Source organism: Bufo bufo, chromosome 5 (genome assembly GCF_905171765.1).
Source record: "Bufo bufo chromosome 5, aBufBuf1.1, whole genome shotgun sequence".
In the NCBI taxonomy this organism is placed as follows: Eukaryota; Metazoa; Chordata; class Amphibia; order Anura; family Bufonidae; genus Bufo; species Bufo bufo.
The window spans coordinates 548457718-548479342 of record NC_053393.1 but is presented as its reverse complement, the minus strand read 5'-3'; the positions used below and the strand labels follow the sequence as shown (position 1 = coordinate 548479342).

Here is a 21625-nt window from a genome sequence, read left to right as displayed (position 1 = left end):
ATACAACCCCTTTAATTTGGTATAGGATCCTTCTGACGGTGATGATGACCTCTGCCATCTGAGAGACCCCCCGGGAGGACTGTACTGCACATTTACACATAAATACTAGCGCCGCGCCTCCACTTCTGCCCCCCGCGCCTCTGATTTCCACCTGAATGGCGGATTTCTCTTATGGTAAACGAGCACATTCACATTCTGATCGGAGCCACGAAGGAGAAGAAAAACCTCGTACGACCGGAAACTCCTCACATGCCGCCGGCCTCCGATGTGGGGGGTGGGAGAGACCACCGTGTGAAACTCCTGGTGCTGCCCAACTACTACTCCCAGCATGCGCCATTCACTTATACAGCAGGTCTGAGAAGTGTGCACTCTGGGAGTTGTAGTTCCACGACAGCTGGCGGTCGCTGACCCCCGCCCTACGGTCTCATTGACCGAATATAGAGGGTTAAAAAAATCTAATAAAACCCATGCAGAGTAGGACTTATGAACACGACTGTATTTTGCTTGCGGACCCGTTAAAGTCCATGTGGACAGCACATAGATGTCATGCGCGCGCCCGGTATCCGTATTTCATGGATCCGCGGTGTGCATGACCTGACCCGAGTTCGCGCTTTCTACCAAAGGAGACGGGATGCTCTGCTGCAGCATGGAAACAGGATGTGGCAAAAGAGGAGAATCCCTTTAAATGTGGGAAAGAGAATGGTCCCCAACCCCCACCATAAACCTATACTTATTATTTTCCAGTTACCATCTGGGTTTAAGAAGAACATCACTAATTACTCAAACCAAATGGTGGCGCTGATGAGCAGAGTGACCACTGGGACAAAGGAGAGACGCTCCTCGTGTAAGCCAATCAGATGGCTGCTTTCATCCTCACATCTAAGTGGGAATCATAACAGCTGAAATCTGATTGGCCGCTGGGGTCCGCGCCACGGTTCTTACTGGCTCGTTAATAATTACCTCAGCCGGGGGTGATAGATGCTTCGCCCTGGCTTCTACTTCTCTCGCCTTATCTCCCAGGTAGATTTACATATCCCTCCGCTCCGACCTGTCAATCACTGGGCCTTCTGCGATGTCATTGGCCAGCGACTATGTCGGACTCCTCACGGTCCCTCGGTCTGCGCGTCCTGTCACTCTGAGGCGTGCGCTGTGATTGGACATCGACGTCGTCAGTCAGCTCTCTGTCAAGCTGTTACGTTATTTCCCATTAGACGGGATTTCTGTCATTCATCGGTCACGTGGCACACGCTCTATGCTCCTATTGGTTACTTTAGCTGTCACTTACGAGCACATCTGTCATGGACCAATCCGTGACTTTAACGATTGGCGCCACCGAGAAGACTGCGCAAATGGGACGTCCTTTGTCCAAGCAGTTGATTGGCCGGTCAGTTTGTCATTCTGAGCTCTGATTGGCTACTGGTTGATGGCGCCAAATCCAAGGCGGGCTGGGTGGTGGAGATGGTGGTCAGCTGGGGTTAAGAAGGAGCTGAGGGCCGAGCCCGGTAGAGTCATCGTATGTCCTGCCGTGAGGGTGTCCGCTGAGTCCTGCGTCCGAGGGAGGTCGCGCAGGTTACAGTGAGCGCCACTAAAAGGTACGGTATGTCCGTGTGTCGCCGATAACCCCTCGCTGTGTTCTCCGCCGAGCCCGGCCGCGTGACGGAATAGTCGTTTATTTGGACATGAAACTAAATCTTTATTCCCCTGTTGTGCCCGCCCGCCTGTCTGTGATCCGCAGCATTCACCGCTGACCCTGCGGCGCCCTGATCTCTGGATACTTTGTTTTGCAGTAATTGTGCCCGGCCGCAGAGTCTTCGGTGTCAGGATGGACATGTACCGCTCGGCCCCAGCTCACGTCAGGGGACACGGCCGCCTCTCCGGGTTACCCGTGGTCAAGGCCTTGTTCTCCTGCGAAGCAGATACCGCCTCGGCCTTGTCTCCGGTCACCAACCTCGCCCTCAACATGGACCAGCTGGCAGTACTGGGCAGGTAAGTTACCACTGGTGCACCCACCTGGAGTGTGATCCTTCTGTAACTGTCTGCAAGAGCTGCACTCACTATTCTGTAGATGCATCACTTATACTCCAGAGCTGCACTCACTATTCTGTAGATGCATCACTTATCTTACCTTATACTCCAGAGCTGCACTCACTATTCTGCTGGTGCAGTCACTGTGTACATACATTACTTATCCTGTACTGATCCTGAGTTACATTCTGTATTATACTCCAGAGCTGCACTCACTATTCTGCTGGTGGAGTCACTGTGTACATACATTACTTATCCTGTACTGATCCTGAGTTACATTCTGTATTATACTCCAGAGCTGCACTCACTATTCTGCTGGTGCAGTCACTGTGTACATACATTACTTATCCTGTACTGATCCTGAGTTATATTCTGTATTATACTCCAGAGCTGCACTCACTATTCTGCTGGTGCAGTCACTGTGTACATACATTACTTATCCTGTACTGATCCTGAGTTACATTCTGTATTATACTCCAGAGCTGCACTCACTATTCTGCTGGTGCAGTCACTGTGTACATACATTACTTATCCTGTATTATACCCCAGAGCTGCACTCACTGTTCTGCCTGTGAATATTGTCTGATCTGTACTTTTATCTTTTAGTCAGTGTGAGACCCCAAAAAGGAAGCTCTGTGACCGCTTGTCTCTGCAAAGATCTGATTCCTCGGAGTCCATGGATGCAGGTAAGCAGTGGTGCACTTACTGTATGACTTGGGACAGGGTCTTGCTACCTTATTTGAGGATCCTTCCGGGTGCAGCGTTGCTCCCTTCTATCAGCCGGGGAGAAGCTGCCTGTAGGGTCTCAGTGATGGGAAGCACAGACCTCCCAGCCCCCATGATGACTCCAGGACTGGCTGATATTAGAACGCTGACTGCGGGGTTCCAGTCCCAGCCGGTGACTGTAGATAAGGTTCTGGTGATGTCATCAGTTTTTGGGGGTCACATCCCACAGGGCCGTTTACCCTCAGGGTATCTGTAATTAGGGATAAGCAAATCGACTTAGGATGAAACATCTGAAGTTGATTCACATAAAACTTTATTCCAATTTATGAAGTTATTACACAAAGTCTCACGAGACTTCGCAAACCTATAACTTGGGCTCATCGGAGCCAATACATTCTAACACTGTGTGGAGCTCTGTATTGGAGCAAAGCTTTATGCAAATTTTCCGAAGTCGGTTCACTCATCCCTACCGGAAATCTTTGCCCTGTGACTGTATCCCTAGAGAGACGCCTCCCTTGGACAGGAACCACAATCGCTTTAAGGGGTTGTCCAGGACTTGCTTACTGTTGACCTATTCTGAGGTCATAGGCGGGGATCTGACTCCGACACCTCCGCTGACCAGCCGTTTGGGGAAGCTGCTGTACTCGCTGGACATCCCACGAGCCCCACTGCCTGCCCGCAGCTTACAGAGCACAGGGCTGTCGGTTGGATAGTGGCTGCGACTGGTAACGGCTTCCATGATTGTGCTAGGGCTTGTGTACACGACTATGTACACAAGCCCTAAAGCAAAACGGATATGGATGTCGTCTGTGTGCATTCCGTATTTTGCTGAACGGAGCCGATGGCCCCTAATAGAACAGTCCTATCCTTGTGTTTAATGCGGACAATAATAGGACATGTTCTATTTTGCAGAACAGAAATCCGGAAACAGATTGTAAACCCCCCCCCCCCCCCCCCCCTTTTTTTTTTTTTTTTTTTTTTTAATGGTTCCGCCAAAAAAAAAAACGGATGTGGAAATAAAATGCGTTTGTGCATGAGCCATTCTGCCTGGGGCATCTATGCATTTCTGGTCATGGGTCTGATGTGGTGACCCTTCCAAGACGCTGGCCTTTACCTCCTGGGTAAAATAAAGCACAAGATCATGGAAGCTGCGCTCCCCTCCTTCACCACATGCCTTAGGGTCCATTCACACGTCCGTGTGTGTTTTGCGGAACAGAGTTGCGGACGTGTGAATGGACCCTTAGCCTGATCCAGGTGCGCTGGAGGCTGTGCTTGTGTCCTGTCCATGGGGGTCGGGTGGTCTCAAGCTTAAATAAAACCAGTGACTACTAAGTGTAATGTAAATTTTACTAAGGCTGGTCGGGGACTTCATCTCGGAAAGCCGGGTCCTGACCAGTGCGGCCGGACTGATGCATGCTATGTCAGGTTACTGTGGCAGCCATGTTAACTGAATATATAAATTTTTTAAATTATTTTTTTAGGCCTTGGTCTTGAATCGCCCAGAGTATTGAACTTTAAGAACCTGGAAGAGACGTAAGTGCTCCAACTTCCTCCCCCCCCCCCCCCCCCCCCCCCCCCCCCCCAAAAAAATAAAATTGGCTGCAGGGGTCACGTGACCTTGATCATTCCTGTAGCCACATGCAACCCTGTGGATGCATTTTTGAGGGTATGGTAATGTAACAGCGGTGCAGAGGTCCAGGGGGGTGTGAAGCTGCAGAGTCCGGGCTTCTAAAGTTGCTAATTGTCTCCTTAGAGAAACTTCTGAGCGACTGATGTTCCTGAAGGTTAAACAGGTTGTGCAGGATTAGCAAAAACATGGCAGCTTTATTTAAAAAAAACGGACATTCACCGGTCCATGGGGTGAGCCTGGTACTGCAGCACAGCTTCACTGAAGTGATTGAGGCGGAAGTTTTTAGTTTTTTCTCCTCTAATAAAGAAAGCAGCCATCTTTTTTTAGTCCTGACAACCCCATTAAGCATGTGCAGCCTAGGAGCAGACCCCCATACTAGCAGACCCCCATACCAGTTACCTATAGTCACTGGGAAAAACAAAACCTCACCTGTCCACATTCCTGCATTGCTGTCCTGTGACCGCTGCGGCAGTCGCTGGCTTCAGCAGTCTATTATTCTGGAGCAGCTCATGCTGTTTTCACACGTGACCCCCTGAGGCCGGGACTGTCTGCTCCTAAGCCGGGCCTAGTATTGTACATATTTAGAATTCCAGCTCCAGCAGTCTGCACCCCCTGCTGCTAGATGAGTTTAACCGCTAGCGCGGCTGACCTTGTGCTCCCTGTGGTCTTATCTCTGACCATGAGGCCTGTACATGCTGACTCTGTGGGGTCCGGGCTGTAGAACCAGCAGATATCTATCCATACGTGGTCTCCTCTCAGCTGACTACTCCCATTGTGACTGACGCTATTTCTCTCTCTGGTTTCAGGTTTGAAAAGGCGCTGCATGACTCCAGCCGAAACCCAAAGTAAGATTCCTGCCGCCGGTGCTGCTATAGTCGTAGCCACTACAAGGGCTCATGCACATGCGGGTTTTCTTTCCTCCATGTCCGTTCAGTGTGTTTTGCAGATCGTATGTGGAATCATTTTTTAAGTTGCTCCTGGTGCATTACATTTCCATATGTCCGTTCTGCAAAAAAGTCCCATTGTCCGCATTAGACAAGGATAGGACTGTTCTATTAGGGGGCCATCTGTTTTGCATTATATGGAATGCACACAGACGTCGTCCGTATTTTTAGCTTTTTTTTTTTTTTTTTTGCATTTAGTGCAAAACTCTAACTTTCACTTTTTATTTCAGTGCAAAGATACCTGTGGGGAGGAGGCGATCCCTGCCGGTAAGTGGTTCAGTCTTTGTGCAGAACTCTACTTTCTGTTGTGGCCCCTGTAGTCTAGCACAGGGATCTGTAACCTCAGGCACTCCAGCTGTGGTGAAACTACGACTCCCATCGTACACACTTGTTTGACCGTTCTTGGACCTTCTGTAGAAGTGGAGTATTCTGGGAGTCACAATTTCAACACAGTTGGAGGTCGCTGAACCTTGGGCTAGCGGCACAGGAGCTCTCCTTGTCAGCTCTGTCCTGTCAAATATTGCAGAATATCAGAGGATTCCTGAGGGTTGTCTCTCTTTATAATTTAAATTTTTATTTATTTTTTTGGTCCAGCAAAACCTTGGTTCCAGCCCTGCCTTCAAGAGAAATCTCTCAGATTCCCTGAGTTGTGAACTATTTGGAGATGACGAGAACAAAGAAAATGTAAGTTATGCGAAACAATAGTGTTTAACTTTCTTAAACTTCGTTTTTAATTTTCACCTCAATGTTAACATCTCTGCTTACAGTCAGTGAATGACAGCATTCTTCACATTCTAAGGCTACTTTAACACTAGCGTCGTTCTTTTCTGGCATTGAGTTCCATCCTAGGGGCTCAATACCGGAAAATAACTGATCAGTTTTATCCTAATGCATTCTGAATGGAGAGCGATCCGTTCAGGATGTCTTCAGTTCAGTCTTTTTGACTTTTCAGGACGGAGATAATACCGCTGCGGTTTTATCTCTGTCCAAAATTCTGGAACACATGCCGGATCTGGCGTTCTTTTTCCCATTGAAATGCATTAATGCTGTATCCGGCCCCCGAGTGTTCTGGCAAAACTGATTCAGCATTGCGGTCTGCGCATGCTCAGACCGCAAAAAATGTGAAGAAATAAATGCCAGAGACTGATCCGGCATTTCAATGCATTTGTCATACGGATCAGAATCCTGATCCGTCTGACAAATGCCATCAGTTTGCATACGTTTTGACGGAACCGGCAGGCAGCTCCGGCGACAGAACTGCCTTCCAGAATCCTCTGCCGCAAGTGTGAAAGTAGCCTAAAAACTCTAGTTCTGCTGGATCTGGCCTTAGTTCTGTTTCCTAATGATACACTGTAACAAACCCTTGACTAGTAAGGGATTTATCAGCCTCTGGATAGTGCAGGTTTCCTGGTGACTTGATCTTCTCTGCTTCGGACCAGTGCTTCCTGCGGTTTTCTACAGTATGTGATTATGCATTTTACTTGCTTTCAGGAACCCTTCCAATTCAAGATCCCAGCCAGGCCATGTTTCAGAAGTTTCACACGACCCCGATGCCAGGGAGAGGGCAAGGAAGCGCTTGTGCAGAGACAGAAGTCCGCTCCGGCATGCATGGTACGTGATAGGCGGCGCTTCCTATAATCAGCAAGTTGTGGTGAACACAAGGGGGGAGGCGTTCACAGGATGGTAGGCCTGTTTATAGACAGCTGATTGTGCTCACATTTATGTTGTGCATAAATTTTCAATAGAGGGATATAACATTGTCATTATAACACTGGTATAGAGGGCGCCTACATTTTATTTTGTAGACCATTAAAAACAAATGCATAGTGCATATTTGTATAGAATGGCGTAAATGGACAGGGTACTGACAATGGAGTAAAACAATGGCAAATATTTGGATACTAAAACATGATGCTGGTAAAATCACTGGTAGTGTTTTGAATAGTATGTTATGTGGCTCAACCCCTATAATATGCACCCGAGTTGCTCCGGATCGCTACACGGCCACCGCTGCATCTCCCTGTCACCCGGATCAAAACAACCGGCTTACAATTAGATTGGAATGTCAGAAAGCCGGCTGTGCTGGAGGTGAGGAAGACAAATGGGATACAGGTGTTATTACCTTGCAGTTATGAGGGAGGTGCGTGGGTGTAAAAGGAAGAATAAATCCTCCTCTCCAGGTGAAACATCGTGGCATGCAGAGAGAGCGTGCCAAGTTTAGAAGGGCGTTGTCTCTGCTTGAATGACACTTTGGGTTGCAAGGGGATGGACCACGCGTGTGCTGATGGTAAATCTAGCCGTGTCTGACTATGTGGAGCATGGACCCACAGTTTATTAAAATGTTTAGGTGTATTGAGCGAGTAGGAAAGTGTTTGCCGCACAATAAGGATTGGAGGGCTGAATGCAAGGGGACGTGTGCATAATAGTGAATTGTGAGCCAGTGGTTGTAAAGTATGGATTTGAACTGGGATATGGATATTGGGAGCGGATAGATATGACTGTATATGTACACATGCATAAAAACTTTCATCGGCACATGAAGAGGTTGCAGTAATGCCTGTACAAGCGTCATAGACGTCTGTTCAGGCCATTTTACTCCCTGGAAAAAGTCTAAGGCCTCTTTCACACGGGCGTTGCGGAAAAATGTGTGGGTGCGTTGCGGGAACATCCGCGATTTTTCCGCGCGAGTGCAAAACATTGTAATGCATTTTGCACTCGCGTGAGAAAAATCGCGCGTGTTTGGTACCCAAACCCGAACTTCTTCACAGAAGTTCGGGCTTTGGATCGGTGTTCTGTAAATAGTATTATTTTCCCTTATAACATGGTTATAAGGGAAAATAATAGCATTCTGAATACAGAATGCATAGTAAAACAGCGCTGGAGGGGTTAAAAAAAATAAATAAAGTCATTTAACTCACCTTAATCCACTTGCTCGCGATGCCCGGCATCTCCTTCTGACTCTTTTACTGTATAGGACCTGTGGAGAGCATTAACTATAGTTTAAGGACCTGGGATGACGTCACTCCGGTCATCACATGGTACATCACATTATCTTTTACCATTGTGATAAGGGAAAATAATAAGGTTCGGGTCTCCATCCCGATCGTCTCCTAGCAACCGTGCGTGAAAATCGCACCGCATCCGCACTTGCTTGCGGATGCTTGCGATTTTCACGCAACCCCATTCATTTCTATGGGGCCTGCGTTACGTGAAAAACGCACAAAGAGGAGCATGCTGCGATTTTCACGCAACGCAAAAGTGATGCGTGAGAATCACCGCTCGTGTGCACAGCCCCATAGAAATGAATGGGTCGGTATTCAGTGCGGGTGCAATGCGTTCACCTCCCGCATGGCACCCGCGCGGAATACTTGCTCGTGTGAAAGAGGCCTAAGGCGTACTAATACACCTTAGACTTTTCCCTGCCATTCAGCAGTGCTGTGAACGGCAAGGGCAGCACTGCTGCCTGAAACAACCAATCACAAAGCTCCTTACAGTAAGGAGCTTTGTGATTGGTCAGTTTGAGCCGGCTGCCAGAGCTTATGGCACCGCTCTGAAGTGAGAAAGGAGGCGCGTGGTCGTCACTGGCAGGGTAAGTGGCCTTGCTCTGTAGGGTCCCAGATCTGAGCGCCTTGTTTTTCCCTATTAGAGCTGTCTCTCCTCCCTGCTGAGTGCAGTAGTGAAGACTGCCTCAATAGAAGGTCTAGGGGACCGTCTTCACTACCGCTCTCAGCAATGAGGATAAGTGGCTGAGCGCTTCAGACTCCTGCTTATAGATGTCAGCGAGGGTCTCAGCGCTGGACACTCCAACAGGAGACCAGCAGCAAGCAACACCAACCTCACTTGGGTCTGACCTCCAGCTGCAAGTCGGTGAGGACACAGGAGGGAGACCCTCAGGGCAGGTCATTCTATTGTCCCGTAGCCAGAAAAATAAAGGAGGATTAGCTTATAGATGCAGCACCCTGTGATGTGCCTGTGTACCCGGTGCGGGGCCCAGCACAAGCCCCCCCCCCCTCCTGGCTGATACACAGATGTCACAGCATGACTGACTTACAGATACCCCTACTCTCATTTCTAATGCTAATCCTGGAGATGGGGGGAGAAGAGGCTGCAAGCACCGTGAAACAGGAGGCAGCATAAGGGGTAGGGTCGGGTTCACACACAGTAGTGGCCAAGGAAAAGCATCACTGTCCCACTATATACCGTGCACTATAGTCCAGGACACCATATACTGTATCACTAACAGTATATACAGTACACTAACACTACATCCCACTATGTGCACTACATACAGTACATTATCACACTGCTATCCGAAGTCTACCACCCAGACCCTGCACAGTTCTGTCTGTGCCACCCTAAGAGTACTTTCACACTTGCGTTTTTCTTTTCCGGTATAGAGTTCAGTCCTAGGGGCTCTATACCGGAAAAGAACTGATCAGTTTTATCCTAATGCATTCTGAATGTAGAGCAATCCGTTCAGGATGTCTTCAGTTCACTCCTTTTTGACTGATCAGGCAAAAGATAAAACTGCAGCAGCTAGGACTTCATCTCCGGCCAAAAAAACTGAATGCCGGATCGGGCATTTTTTTTAAATTTTTTTTTTTCCCATAGGAATGTATTGGTGTCGGATCCGTCCTTCTGGTCTGTGCATGCGCAGACCGGTAAAAATCAAAACTGATGCGTATGACAAACTGACAGGCGGATCCATTCTTGCAATGCATTTGTAAGACGGATCAGGATCTTGATCAGTCTTAAAATGCAATCAGTTGGCATACATTTTAAGATGGATCCGGCAGGCAGTTCCGGCGACCGAACTGCCTGCTGGATTCCTCTGCCGCATGTGTGAAAGTAGCCTAAGCCTACATAGCCTCATACTGTGCCAACCTGACCCTGCAGAGCTCTGTGCCACCCTAAGCCTACATAGCCTCAGTGTGCCAACCTGACCCTGCAGAGCTCTGTGCCACCCTAAGCCTACATAGCCTCATACTGTGCCAACCTGACCCTGCAGAGCTCTCTGTGCCACCCTAAGCCTACATGGCATTAGCATCCAATCTGAGACCGCTGCAGAGTGGGAAGCTCTCATGTACCAAGTAGCCCCTAAACTCCATTTCCGCTGAGTGTAACAGTGTCCCCAGCTTTAGTTGTTGGAGCAATGACTGTAATAAGGAGTCTACTGTTTGCATCTGTACCGGCAAAAACTGGTGGCAGTGGTCTTATGTTTAGTATATGATGTCAGCTAAATTTAAAATTGTCTAAATTTGCTATTTATGCATGGACGACAGTTCTAGAATACTGGTTATGGTTTTAGTGCATAAATGGCAACCCCTTAATGTGATGTAGGCCTTCGTATTAAAGGGGTTCTGTAGTTTTTTAAACTGATCTATTCCGTCCTGCAAAACAAGTTCTATCTTTTTGCGTTGCGGAAGCACGGAACCCCAGAAAGCACTCCGTAGTGTTCCGTTCCGCATCTCTGGATTTGCGGACCCATTGAAATTAATGGGTCCTCATCCGTGATGCGGAATGGCAACGGAACGATGCCCGTGTATTGCAGATCCGCAAATGCAGATTTTGCAGATAGTACCAGGTCGAGAGTTTCAGTGGCTGGGCTTAAGTAGTTGGCTGTGAATGTGAGGCTGAAGGTATTGTGGTTTAGGAAGGATGTGAATGGGGTGGCCTGCTCTCTGTTGCCTATCGGTAGTAGATGATCTATGTAATCGGGCACCTTATGGCTGGAGGTTGACGGCTTGTGTTTTCTTCTTAGTTCTCTTCTCCTGGGAAGGACACTGAATCCAGAAGTCATGATCTTGTCTTGGTGAGGAGGTCGTCTTGCACGTCCACTACGACAGAGAGCAGTGATGATGGCTTTCTGGACATGTTGGATGGAGAGGATGAGGAGGTAAGGTCCGGACAGAAGCTGCTCATGGCTGGTGTGACATAATGCTCCCCACCCTGCAGTGGCTGCTGACAGATGTGTAGTATGTGTCCTGTACTTGCTACAGAGTTGGGATTATAAGAGGATATCCAGAATTAGAAAAAGATGGCTGCTTCCCACCAGAAACTATACCACACCTACCATGAGCGGTCTTATAATGCAGATCGGCTCCATTGGAGTGAGCTGTAATACCACACACAACCCAGAGGGCAGGTGTGCGGCTGTTTTTGGAAAATAGCAGCCATCTTTATTTAATTCTGTGCAACCTCTTAAATTTCACCAGTCTTGACCAGACATGCAACTGACCTCTTAACCTTCTGTCTTCCAGAGCGATGCTGAGGTTCCGTGTGGCGTTGCCAGTCTCTGGACCGCTCCCTTGGTTTTGAGCCGCCCACAGGTTGTAAGTAGACGCCCCATTTCTAGTCCCTAATATACAGATCCTGGAAATCCATCTAATACTCGACTTCCTCCACTCCTCCAGAGTCATGAAACTGGTTCTCCCTCAAATACTCCCATGGCCAGGACTGCGACAAAGCGGCCGGAGCTCCCGCACGGAGACATGCCAGAGAAAATCAAGAGGCGCCGCAGCATGTTTGAGGTGACGGAAGAGCACGAACCTGAAAAAGTGAGTGTCCGGAGGGTGGTGGGTTATAGGCTGCCCCCTGCAGGTGACCAGGGTGACTGACCACCTCTGTCTTTCAGGGTTCGTGTCTGATGCGGTCCAAGTCCTTCTCTAAGGAAACTATTGAAAGTATATTCGACAGCGACCAAAGAGATCTTATCGGAGACTTCTCAAAGGTAAAGGAGCAAAGTGACGGGTTAGTCGCATAGTGAATGTGTATGGGTGCGAGGCATTGATATGGCTACTGTCCACTGTGTAGTTGGATGGCAGCTGAGCTGCAGTACCCCGGCGCAGCCACTACACAGCGGACCAAATGCTGCCAGCTCCGTCCACTGTAGGGCTGAATCGATTTAATAGAGGCAAATCCTCGCTGCAGTTCTTCTGCATTGAAGATTTGTTTAAATCGCATGACCACGGAGCGTAAGTGACCTGAAGCTTCTCACTCACCGCTCCGTGGCCTCCTGTCGGCACTGCGCTGCAGGGCCTTGCGTTCACCCATCGTCGGTGCGCTGGCTGACAGTGTGTGACGTCAGGTCCCCAGTGCATGCTGGGATGAAGACGCGTCTCCTGCGGACTCAATGTGTCGGCGCACTCTGCACTGAAAGGCAGATGGGGCGGGAAAATGGTGGCACCTGTGATTTGGCATGTAAAATGTTGTTGGCAGGGGAGAGGGGTTAATGGGGGCACCTGTGATTTGGCATGTAAAATGTTGTTGGTGGGGGAGAGGGGTTAATGGGGGCACCTGTGATTTGGCACATGGAGGGGCTGATGTGGGGGACATCATGACAATCTGAATGGAGGGGCTGATGGCATGGGGACATGGCATGAAGGGGCTGCTGCTGATCTGATGGCACTGGGGGAGTGGGGCACATGGTGAATTTCTTAACTCCTCAAACCCCTTTGTTCGCACTGTACTGTTGGAAGGCATTTGGCTTTATAGCACTATCCATGTTTAGTGGGGGAGGTGTAGCTGCTTTCAGTATTTCGGTAGACCAGTAGCTGCCATCTAGTTCTGCAGCAGCTATAGCGCCTAAAGAACTCCTAGCTTGCACTGAGCAGTTTATGGAGAGATGCTTGACTTCTTACTTTTATTTTTTTATTTTTAGGCCTTTTTATTTCCAACTGTTAGCGGTAAACACCAGGAGCTGAAATACATCACCCCGGAGATGGTGAGTTCTTTGTGTAGTGACTGCCGGTGTCATGGGTGGCTCCCGTGCTGATCCTGTCTCTCTCCTGCAGATGGCGCTGATCCTGAACGGGCAGTATGATTCTCTTATTGAGCGCTGTGTGATCATTGACTGCAGGTACCCCTACGAATACGACGGGGGGCACATCAGGGTGAGTGTCTCCGTTCTTTCTTAATGGTGCGGGACTTGTGTGCTTCAGGCCTCTTAGATTTAGTTTTTTTGTAACGGTTTCAGGATTCAGCAGATTTTGGCGGCACGGTTTGTTCCTCCCTGCGCTTTATTTTTCCTTGGACATAACTGTATGGCCGCTTTCACACGAGCGTATTGAAATGGTCGTTAGTCTGGCTCTGGATTGTCCACGGGTTCCTGATATATCGTCAGTATTGTCCTCGGTATTGATTTCAGGATTTACATGCATATTTTTTTTCCTCCCTGTGTGTTTTCGTTTGAAAGCAAATATGCACAAAACTTGGACACGCTGCGGATTTCAAATACTGACGGAAATTATATGCTTATGTGAATAGCTCTCCATTAGCAGCGGATTTATACATCTATACAGATTGCAAATACGCTCGTGTGCCAGAGGCTTGTGAAGGATGGTTTTTTGCAAAGGGGTGTTTTTTTTTGTGGTGGGCTATAGTTTGTAGTGATTGGCACCATTTTGGGGTACAGGCAGGTGTCGGCTGCAATACCCAGCTAATGCCTACCTCATGAGCCAGCTCCATACACTGGTTACATTAGAGTGCACCTAAGGGGTAAACTGCATGCCCCCCCCCACCCCAAAATGCATTTTATGCAGTGCATTTTTTTAACTATAGAATTTAAGATGGCTTCCCAGTACTTTGCTATTTATGGCCTCGTATAGAGTGGACTGAGCCCGGAGCAGGAGGCTCCATCCACTGTGCATTGTCCAGGTACATTCAAGTGAATGGAAGCTGAGCTGCAGTACGTGGGTGCCGGGAACCACGCATTTCATGGAGCCCTCGGTCCGCTTGTAGTTTGGAGTGGTTGCCTGAAACAGCTGATGGGTGGGGGTGTTGGACTCCAGCAATCAGTCATCAATATGGAAGTCGTGGAATCACTGAAACTGGTTGGTGCTTGTCAGAATGTTACATTTTGTTTTTAGCTCATTTTTCGGTTAGATATTAAATCGTTGGCTACAGTGAGATTTTCTGACCTGCACACAGTGTGAACGAGGTCTTATTGTGTAAGTTTGTGACGTCCGCCCTCCCCTGGTGCTCATGTAGGTGATCGCTTCTCTCTCTTCACAGGGAGCCATCAATCTGCACATGGAGCAAGAGGTAGAAAACCATCTCCTGAAGACCTCCATCCGACCCCAAGGGTCCAAGCGAGTGATTATCATCTTCCACTGCGAGTTCTCCTCGGAGCGCGGACCCAGAATGTGAGTGATTGTCCCGGTTATTAAAAAGACGGTTTTCTACTAGACTTAACGTTTCAATTCCTCACTGTTAGATCTGCTTGCTGTCAATGAGAGAACACTCGGAGGCATTACACTGTACATGGCCAGTCCTGCTGTCTGCTGAGGACTTCACACACTTGTGTCCAGTCTGAACAATGCTCTATTTAGCCTTGAGCAGCAGCTGTGCTAATCTCTGCCAGTTTGCTACAGTGTGTCAGTCTGGGCTGTGGGGTGACAGGCTGAATAGTCTGCTCTGTGTTCCTGTTGCTCCTTGCACAATGTTGAAATTAAAACTGAACATGCCGTCTCTTCATAGGTACAAGTTCTTAAGAGAGAAGGACAGAGACGTGAACGAGTATCCCCATCTGCACTACCCCGAGCTGTACATCTTGTCAGGAGGCTACAAGGACTTCTTCCAGAAGTGCAAGGTAACTGTTAAGCCTCGTTCACACGTCAGTGATTTGTGAGCCAAAACCAGGATTGGAGCCTCCACAGACATGAGATAGAAGGGAAAGATCTGCTCCTCTTCTGTGTTTGGAGCCGCACCTGGTTTTGGATGGAAATCACTGACCGAACACTGACATGTGGGGCATAATCGTGATGCTTTGCTGCCGTGAACTCTGGTTAGAACAGGTTGCTTTGTTTTGTTTTTTTTTTTATTGATTTTTGGGAATGCCTGTGATCATGTCTGCCGCCTATCTCTAACCTCTTAGATCTCCTTTTTAAGGGTTTGGTTTGATGGCTTGTTCTGGCGTTTTCCTCTACAAACGGTGCCAAACCTGTCTGTAGGCTGCATCTTGTGCTGCATTTCAGCCCCATTCACTTCAGTGGAGCTGAGCTGCTTTACCCCATAAGGCCGAATGCACGCGGCCGAGAGCGGTTCGTGGTATGCCGGCCTGGATTCCTGTTCAGAGCAGGAGCGCACGGCGTCATTGGTTGCTATCACGCCGTGCGCTTCATGCCGCTGCTGTACAGTAATACACTATATGAGTGTATTACTGTACAGCAGCGGCGGCATGAAGCGCACGGCATCATGTCAACCAATGACGCTGTGCGCTTCTGCTCTGACCAGGAATCCAGGCCAGCGGAACACGGCCGTGTGCATTCGGCCTAAGCCTGTGGACAAGTGTTGCAGGGTTCTGTACAACCCTTTAATAGAGGAAGACACATTGCAGAAAGCAAAACTTTAAACCTGGAAACTTGTGAACGCAGCTCTAGACTACAGCGCTAGGGGCTCTCCGGGAATACTTCTATAAAAATTTGTTATTTTTTTTAAATAATAGATTCATGCTTGCCTGCTTCCTGCCATTGTGGGCCTCCGTTGTGTCCATGTTGGTGTTAGGCTAGTGTTCTTGTATCGCTGCATGGTCACCTACTCTGCGGGTGATGTGGCCCGAAGCAGCATGTCGCTACTGAAACAAATCACTGGCTGTAGTGCATGATGTGACCGTGCCAATGCAGCACCGGAAGAAAACTGACACAGCGGAGGAACGGCATGGAGCAGTTCTCTGAATCTTCTGTTTATGGAGGCAGGCTGTAGACACTTGCTAAAAAAGTCAATAGTGTGCCCTAGTTTTGGATGCTGGGAGGTTATCACCGCTGTATTCTGAAGCTAATTTATTTTTTTTTAAAAATTAATTTCTTATTTCAATTTTTTCCGCAGCCTTTTTGTGATCCAGAAGGTTACCGTCCCATGCACCACGAAGACTTCAAAGATGATCTGCGGAAGTGTCGCATGAGGAGCCGGACTTGGGCCGGAGAGAAGAGCAAGCGGGAGCTGTACAGCCGTCTCAAGAAGCTCTGAATCCGCTCTACTGACTTTCCCCGCCTGGGATCCATCTATGGGAACGTCCTTGACACAGACGGACCCCGGGAAGTGGAGCAGACAATGTTCGGTGTTTCTGGAAAGCACAGAGCTGGGGATTGGTGTTTTACCTGGGACTGCCTGGTGCAGCCGACGGTAAATCCACTTACTCTGGGACGTTCTATCTGCACCTTGCCGAGCCCGCCACGACTCGTCAGAAATCCTGCAGCTTACACAACGTCCCGCAGGATCTGTTTTTATCTAGCAGTAATGGTTTCTAGTTGCAAGACCTCCATGTGAACACAGACCGAGTTATCGCTCGGCTCCTCTTGTGCCACTGCTTTTTATACAAATTTTTAACCCTTCCTTTCTGAGGTTTGAGTTCTCATTGATTCAAAGACTTCCATTTCATCAGCTTTTACCCTGGTTTTACTTCCCCTTATTTTAAGATTGACGGGGGGGGGGGGGGGGGTAAAGCTAAAGTTTATATTCTTGTTACCGGCATGTGTAATCATTGTGTGACCCCAGACAGAAGAGACGGCTGTCTCCAAACTTGTCCTGTGTACATTTATCCTAACGTGGCTGGAGTTTGGCCACAGAGGGGCTTATGGTCGGCCCCTTCCTCTTTTGGCATATGTTGCACAATTGCTGAATGCACCTGCCTGGAGTTATCACAGGGGTTGTCCACAAACAAACATGGCTGCTTCCATCCATAGGTAGACTGGCATTGCAGCTCCGCCTCATTCACTTCAGTGGAGGTGAGATGCAATTACACATGTGGCCTGTGGACCGCTGTGGCGCCATCTTCTTTTCTGGACGACCCTTGTAAGCTCACCATCTGACTTCTGACAGTGTGCCTGTCATGGTAGTTATATTTTAAAAAAATATATGTTTTTATTACTGGGTTTTCTTAATTGGCAGAATTGCTTTTTTACTTTGTGCACTTAATTTTCAGGTCACGTCCACTTTGGCGAAGCGTCTGTCGCCTTAACATCTTTACAGTTTTTTTTATATGTAGAATTAATCTGCGTTGGGGGTCACCTGCATTTGCTATTGTGCAGCTGTTGGAAACAGTCAGCAAGCTTGACGTTGGGCTCTTGCTGATCCAATTGAGATGCTTCTGTTAACACATCTCTGTGCAGGAATTGAACATGAAGGTAATGCCTGGCGATCTCTGCTCTGAAGCCTGCAGAATTAGGAGTGTAGCTCCAGAGTATAATGCAAGCTGTAGATTAAAGGGCGTATTTAAAGCTATCCTCAGGATAGGGGACAACTATTAGATTGGTCCTACTGCTGGGACCCCCACGATCATGAGATTGGGAACACTGTACCCCATGGAGCCCCAGAAATGAATGGGATGGCTGGTTCGGCATGTGCACAGGAGTTCCAGAGATAGGCGAGCTCTTTTTTTTTTGGCACTCCCATAGAAATGAGTTGAACAGCCAAGAGCATGCCCGACCAGCCCCGCCATGTGTTTCTATAGGACTTCCAAAGATGGCTGAGTGTTGTATTCGGCACTTCTAAAACTCCCATGGAAATTAATGGAGGGGCTGCGCACGTGCCTGAGCAGCCCCTCCATTCGTTTTGGTGGCAGGGCTCAGTCGGGTACCAGGTCGTCGTGATCGATTTTCAGGTCCCATTGATAGGACTCTCTACGATGTAATGGTTAAATATAACTGGAATACCCCTTAAGTTGTAAATTTGGGGTTGTCCCATTTCGGCATTAATGGCATATTGCTAGGATATCGCACAACAGGGTCCCCAAAGTGATGGGGGGGAGACCCTCGTGCAGCCGCCTCCTCTCCGTTCACTGTTGGACTGCAGGAACTAGCTGAGCCCACTCTTGGCTGTTTATGGGAATAGAGGTGGTCTGAACATGTGGCTCCATCACTTTAGGGCCCCGTTCTGATTTATAGCTGTGGATCTCACCTTTGGTAAATGCTACTATCTGACACTTAAGGCGTATCCAAGCCATAAATGTTGATATGGGATAACCCCCTTTCAGATTTTAGTTTTCCTTCTGCAGAAAAGGATTGGGTCGTCTTGGGTTTGTACAGAATTTAGAAAATCACGTTTGCTTTATGGCTATTGCTCGTCTAGTATTGCAGCTCTGAGCTGCAGTACTGCGTACAACCTGCAGACAAGTCCTGTTTTTCTGATCATGTGCAACCCCCTCGACCCGCATAGTGTATAAATATATGGCAGTACTGTAGCGATCAGTGTTGGTGCTTGCATATGACGCATCAAAGGGAGGCCCAATAACTTACTGCCATGAGTGTAAGTAGCAGTGATGACCACCACCACTTTCCTTTTTGCCGATTGTGACTTTCCTGTTTGTGGTTTTATATTTTTTTACCATCTGCACCCATGTGCGGCCTGGACTTGGCGGCCCTTCCTCAGGAGATCATGTTCATGTCTGTCATGTGACTGTTCCAGGTTCGCAGCTTCCTGTACAGATTATGCAGTTTTGTATCTTTTGCATTGTTTTTTGCAGGAAAATAAATGACCTAAAACCTCTCCCGTGTGTTACCCTGAAGGGAATGGTATAAACCCAATCCTCCTAGGATTAGACACCGCATGGTTGACTTACAATTGTGTCTAGTTCAGGGATCCGCGGCCTTCAGCACTCCAGCTGCTGTGAAACTACAACTCCCAGCATGCATATTTGCTTAGCTGTTCTAGCAGCACCCATAGTAGCAAATGGAGGGTTCTGGGAGTTGTAGTTTCAGAACAGCGGGCTGGTTGCAGCTTTGTGAGATAGTGGGTTCCTGCATCTGGACTGGGACAGGGTGGTCACATACACCCCATTTTGTAAGCCCTAAGGTCAGATGCAGAAGGCTGTTTCAATATCCATCCATATTACGTGCTTCCTAGCGGCAGTTCCTGAATTGTACGTTTTACTTCAGTAGTTTGTGGGTGGACTGATACCATAGATGAGAAACTTGTGCAAAGTAGGTTATTTTACACTTACCTTGTTAATTCCGGCAGAGGATCTCAATACCGGAATTAAACTGATCTGTTTGGATCTTGCACATCAGGATGCATCCGTTCCGTTAGGATGCAGTTGTGTGAAATCAAAACAGGAAAAAAACAGATCAGTCACTAAATACATTGAAAGCTGCTTGCTAAGTCGGAGTCACTCCCTCTGGGTCCTGAATTGTTGGGCCGGTGTTCCTGGGCAGTCCCAGCATGACTGGGAGGCGATGCTAGATCATCCTCGCAGTGTTGGGAGGTCCAGGGCCGTCTCTCCCCTTTTTTCCCTGCCTGCTTCGAATTACAAAATCTGGGGAGGGTAGGCATGGAGTATATTCTAAGCGTGGCGTGCATGTGTACCCAAAGTCGCAGGGCGTGACTTCCGGTATTTGGACCGCATATGGTTCCAGGTGGATAGCATTGTGGAAGTGAAGGGGTGATGGCTCCTTCCTTATTGGCTGCATGGGAGCACTGGCGGGGACCTGGCCTAGGGTATTAACCCCTTCCTACATTATCACGTACATGTGCAAATGTGGCTCCTTCATGTACATGATGGGATCGGGCGGGTGCAGGAGCTGCACGGGCCCGGCTGTTACTGCGCTGGCAGGGGGTCAATGGTTGCCATGGCAGCCCCGATGCCTTAGGCCGAGTTCACACGAACGTGTGTGACCCGTAGGTCAGCTGCATCGGATCGCGGACCCGTTCACTTTAATGGGTCCGCGATCCGCCCGTTCCGCAAAAAGATAGGACATGTTCTATCTTTTTGCGGAACTGAAGTATGGGACACAACCCCAGGGAAGCACTCCGTAGTGCTTCCGAGGGGTCCCGTTCCATGCGGCCATTTTGGATTTACGAACCCATTGAAGTGAATGGGTCTACATCCGTGATGTGGAATGCACTTGGAACTGTGGCCGTGTGAACTAGGCCTTACACGGGCATCGGAGCTTCCAGCCTATGGAAGCCCAGGAGATCCAGCATGAGCGCTGGGTCTCCAGGGCAACTAGGTATTGTACTGAATTGAAACGGGGATCAAACACTGAAAAGAAGTCCCACAGTGGGACAAATATAAAAAGTGGGGGGGGAAGGAAGCGTTCTAAGGCCGCAGGCACACGACCGTAGTGTGTTTTGCGGTCCATAAATCATGGATTGCGTCCGTGCGCATTACACAATTTGCCGAATGGCACGGACAGCCTTGCATATAAATGCCTATTCTTGTCCGCAAAGCGTGGACAAGAATAGGACATGATAGAGAGATAATATATTAAAATTATTGAACAATAGAACAATAGATACTACATCCTTGACCTACGGAATATTATGTTCAGATTAAATGGCAGCAATAAAAGGTATTAGTAATATAATCAACTAAGAATAGACCTCATCTGCATGCAAACACAGTAAAAACAATAAGACCTTATAATAAAATAAATATAAATCTGTAAAACCTCCTGATGTTTTGAAATAATCACATTAAAACAATCGACCAGATATAATGTGCAGATGGTGGAATATTCGATAATGTAAATATTCGATTGTGGAATTTACTGGTAAAGTTCGATGGTGAAAAAATCGCAAGGAGATAAAACACCAAGTTCTTCCAAATGTTAAAGCAGTGTGCCAGGTATTCGATTTTAAGCACAAATGAAAGTTAGTAGATGGAGCGGCGTCCCACTCACTCAATGCAAACAGCGGCGTCCCGCTGTATATCCAACAAGATGTGATTGCTTACTTTTGAAAGGAATGACACAACCTTACTGGGAGGTCTTGATATTTCATACGATAATGTCCATACCTCCTCAGTCTATCGGTGTGTTTTCCACCATTGAATATTTACATTATCGAATATTCCACCTGGCCGATTATTTTACCATCTGCACATTATATCTGGTCGATTGTTTTAATGCGATTATTTCAAAACATCAGAGGTTTTACAGATTGTTAGTTTTAGAGATTTATATTTTATTAGAAGGTCTTATTGTTTTTACTGTGTTTGCATGCAGATGAGGTCTATTCTTAGTTGATTATATTACTAATACCTTTTTATTGCTGCCATTTAATCTGAACCATACTACATCCTTGACCTATGGAATATTATCGTTTTATTGTTCAATAATTTTACTCCATTAATAAAGATCCCATTACTATAGAGTGCCCCACTACTATTACTCATATTTTGTCAGGCTGGGTGTCGTCTGCCAGTGGGAGCACCTCTGAGAGATCCTCTCTCACTCTAGTGCGACATTTCTGTAATATATAGAGAACACTTTTTTTTTTTTTTTTGTGGGTCCACTGAATGGAGCAATGGATGTGGACAGCACACAGTGCTGTCTGCATCTTTTGCCACCCCATTGAGGTGAATGGG

At 47.9% G+C, this 21625-nt stretch overlaps 1 protein-coding gene across 1 annotated transcript; it reads left to right on the top strand.

Moving 5' to 3' along the window:
* The first annotated feature begins 1446 nt into the window (after nt 1–1446).
* On the top strand, nt 1447–18808 carry CDC25A (cell division cycle 25A). Its single transcript, XM_040431383.1, has 17 exons — nt 1447–1592; nt 1788–1986; nt 2632–2711; nt 4233–4284; nt 5188–5226; nt 5556–5592; nt 5920–6009; nt 6817–6936; nt 11087–11221; nt 11586–11657; nt 11739–11882; nt 11960–12055; nt 12986–13048; nt 13119–13217; nt 14338–14468; nt 14803–14914; nt 16150–18808. Exons 2-17 carry the CDS (start codon nt 1823–1825, stop codon nt 16288–16290), a joined length of 1575 nt encoding a protein of 524 aa, XP_040287317.1. The 5' UTR covers nt 1447–1592; nt 1788–1822; the 3' UTR covers nt 16291–18808.
* Nucleotides 18809–21625: the final 2817 nt, after the last annotated feature.

What these genes read in the sequence shown, in the direction of transcription:
- CDC25A (XM_040431383.1), top strand. Translation starts at nt 1,823, where the DNA reads ATGGACATGTACCGCTCGGCCCCAGCTCACGTCAGGGGACACGGCCGC. An exon ending in GACTCCAGCCGAAACCCAAA is followed by an intron (nt 5,227 to 5,555) that starts GTAAGATTCCTG and finishes TTTTTATTTCAG; the next exon opens with TGCAAAGATACCTGTGGGGA. An exon ending in TGGATGGAGAGGATGAGGAG is followed by an intron (nt 11,222 to 11,585) that starts GTAAGGTCCGGA and finishes TCTGTCTTCCAG; the next exon opens with AGCGATGCTGAGGTTCCGTG.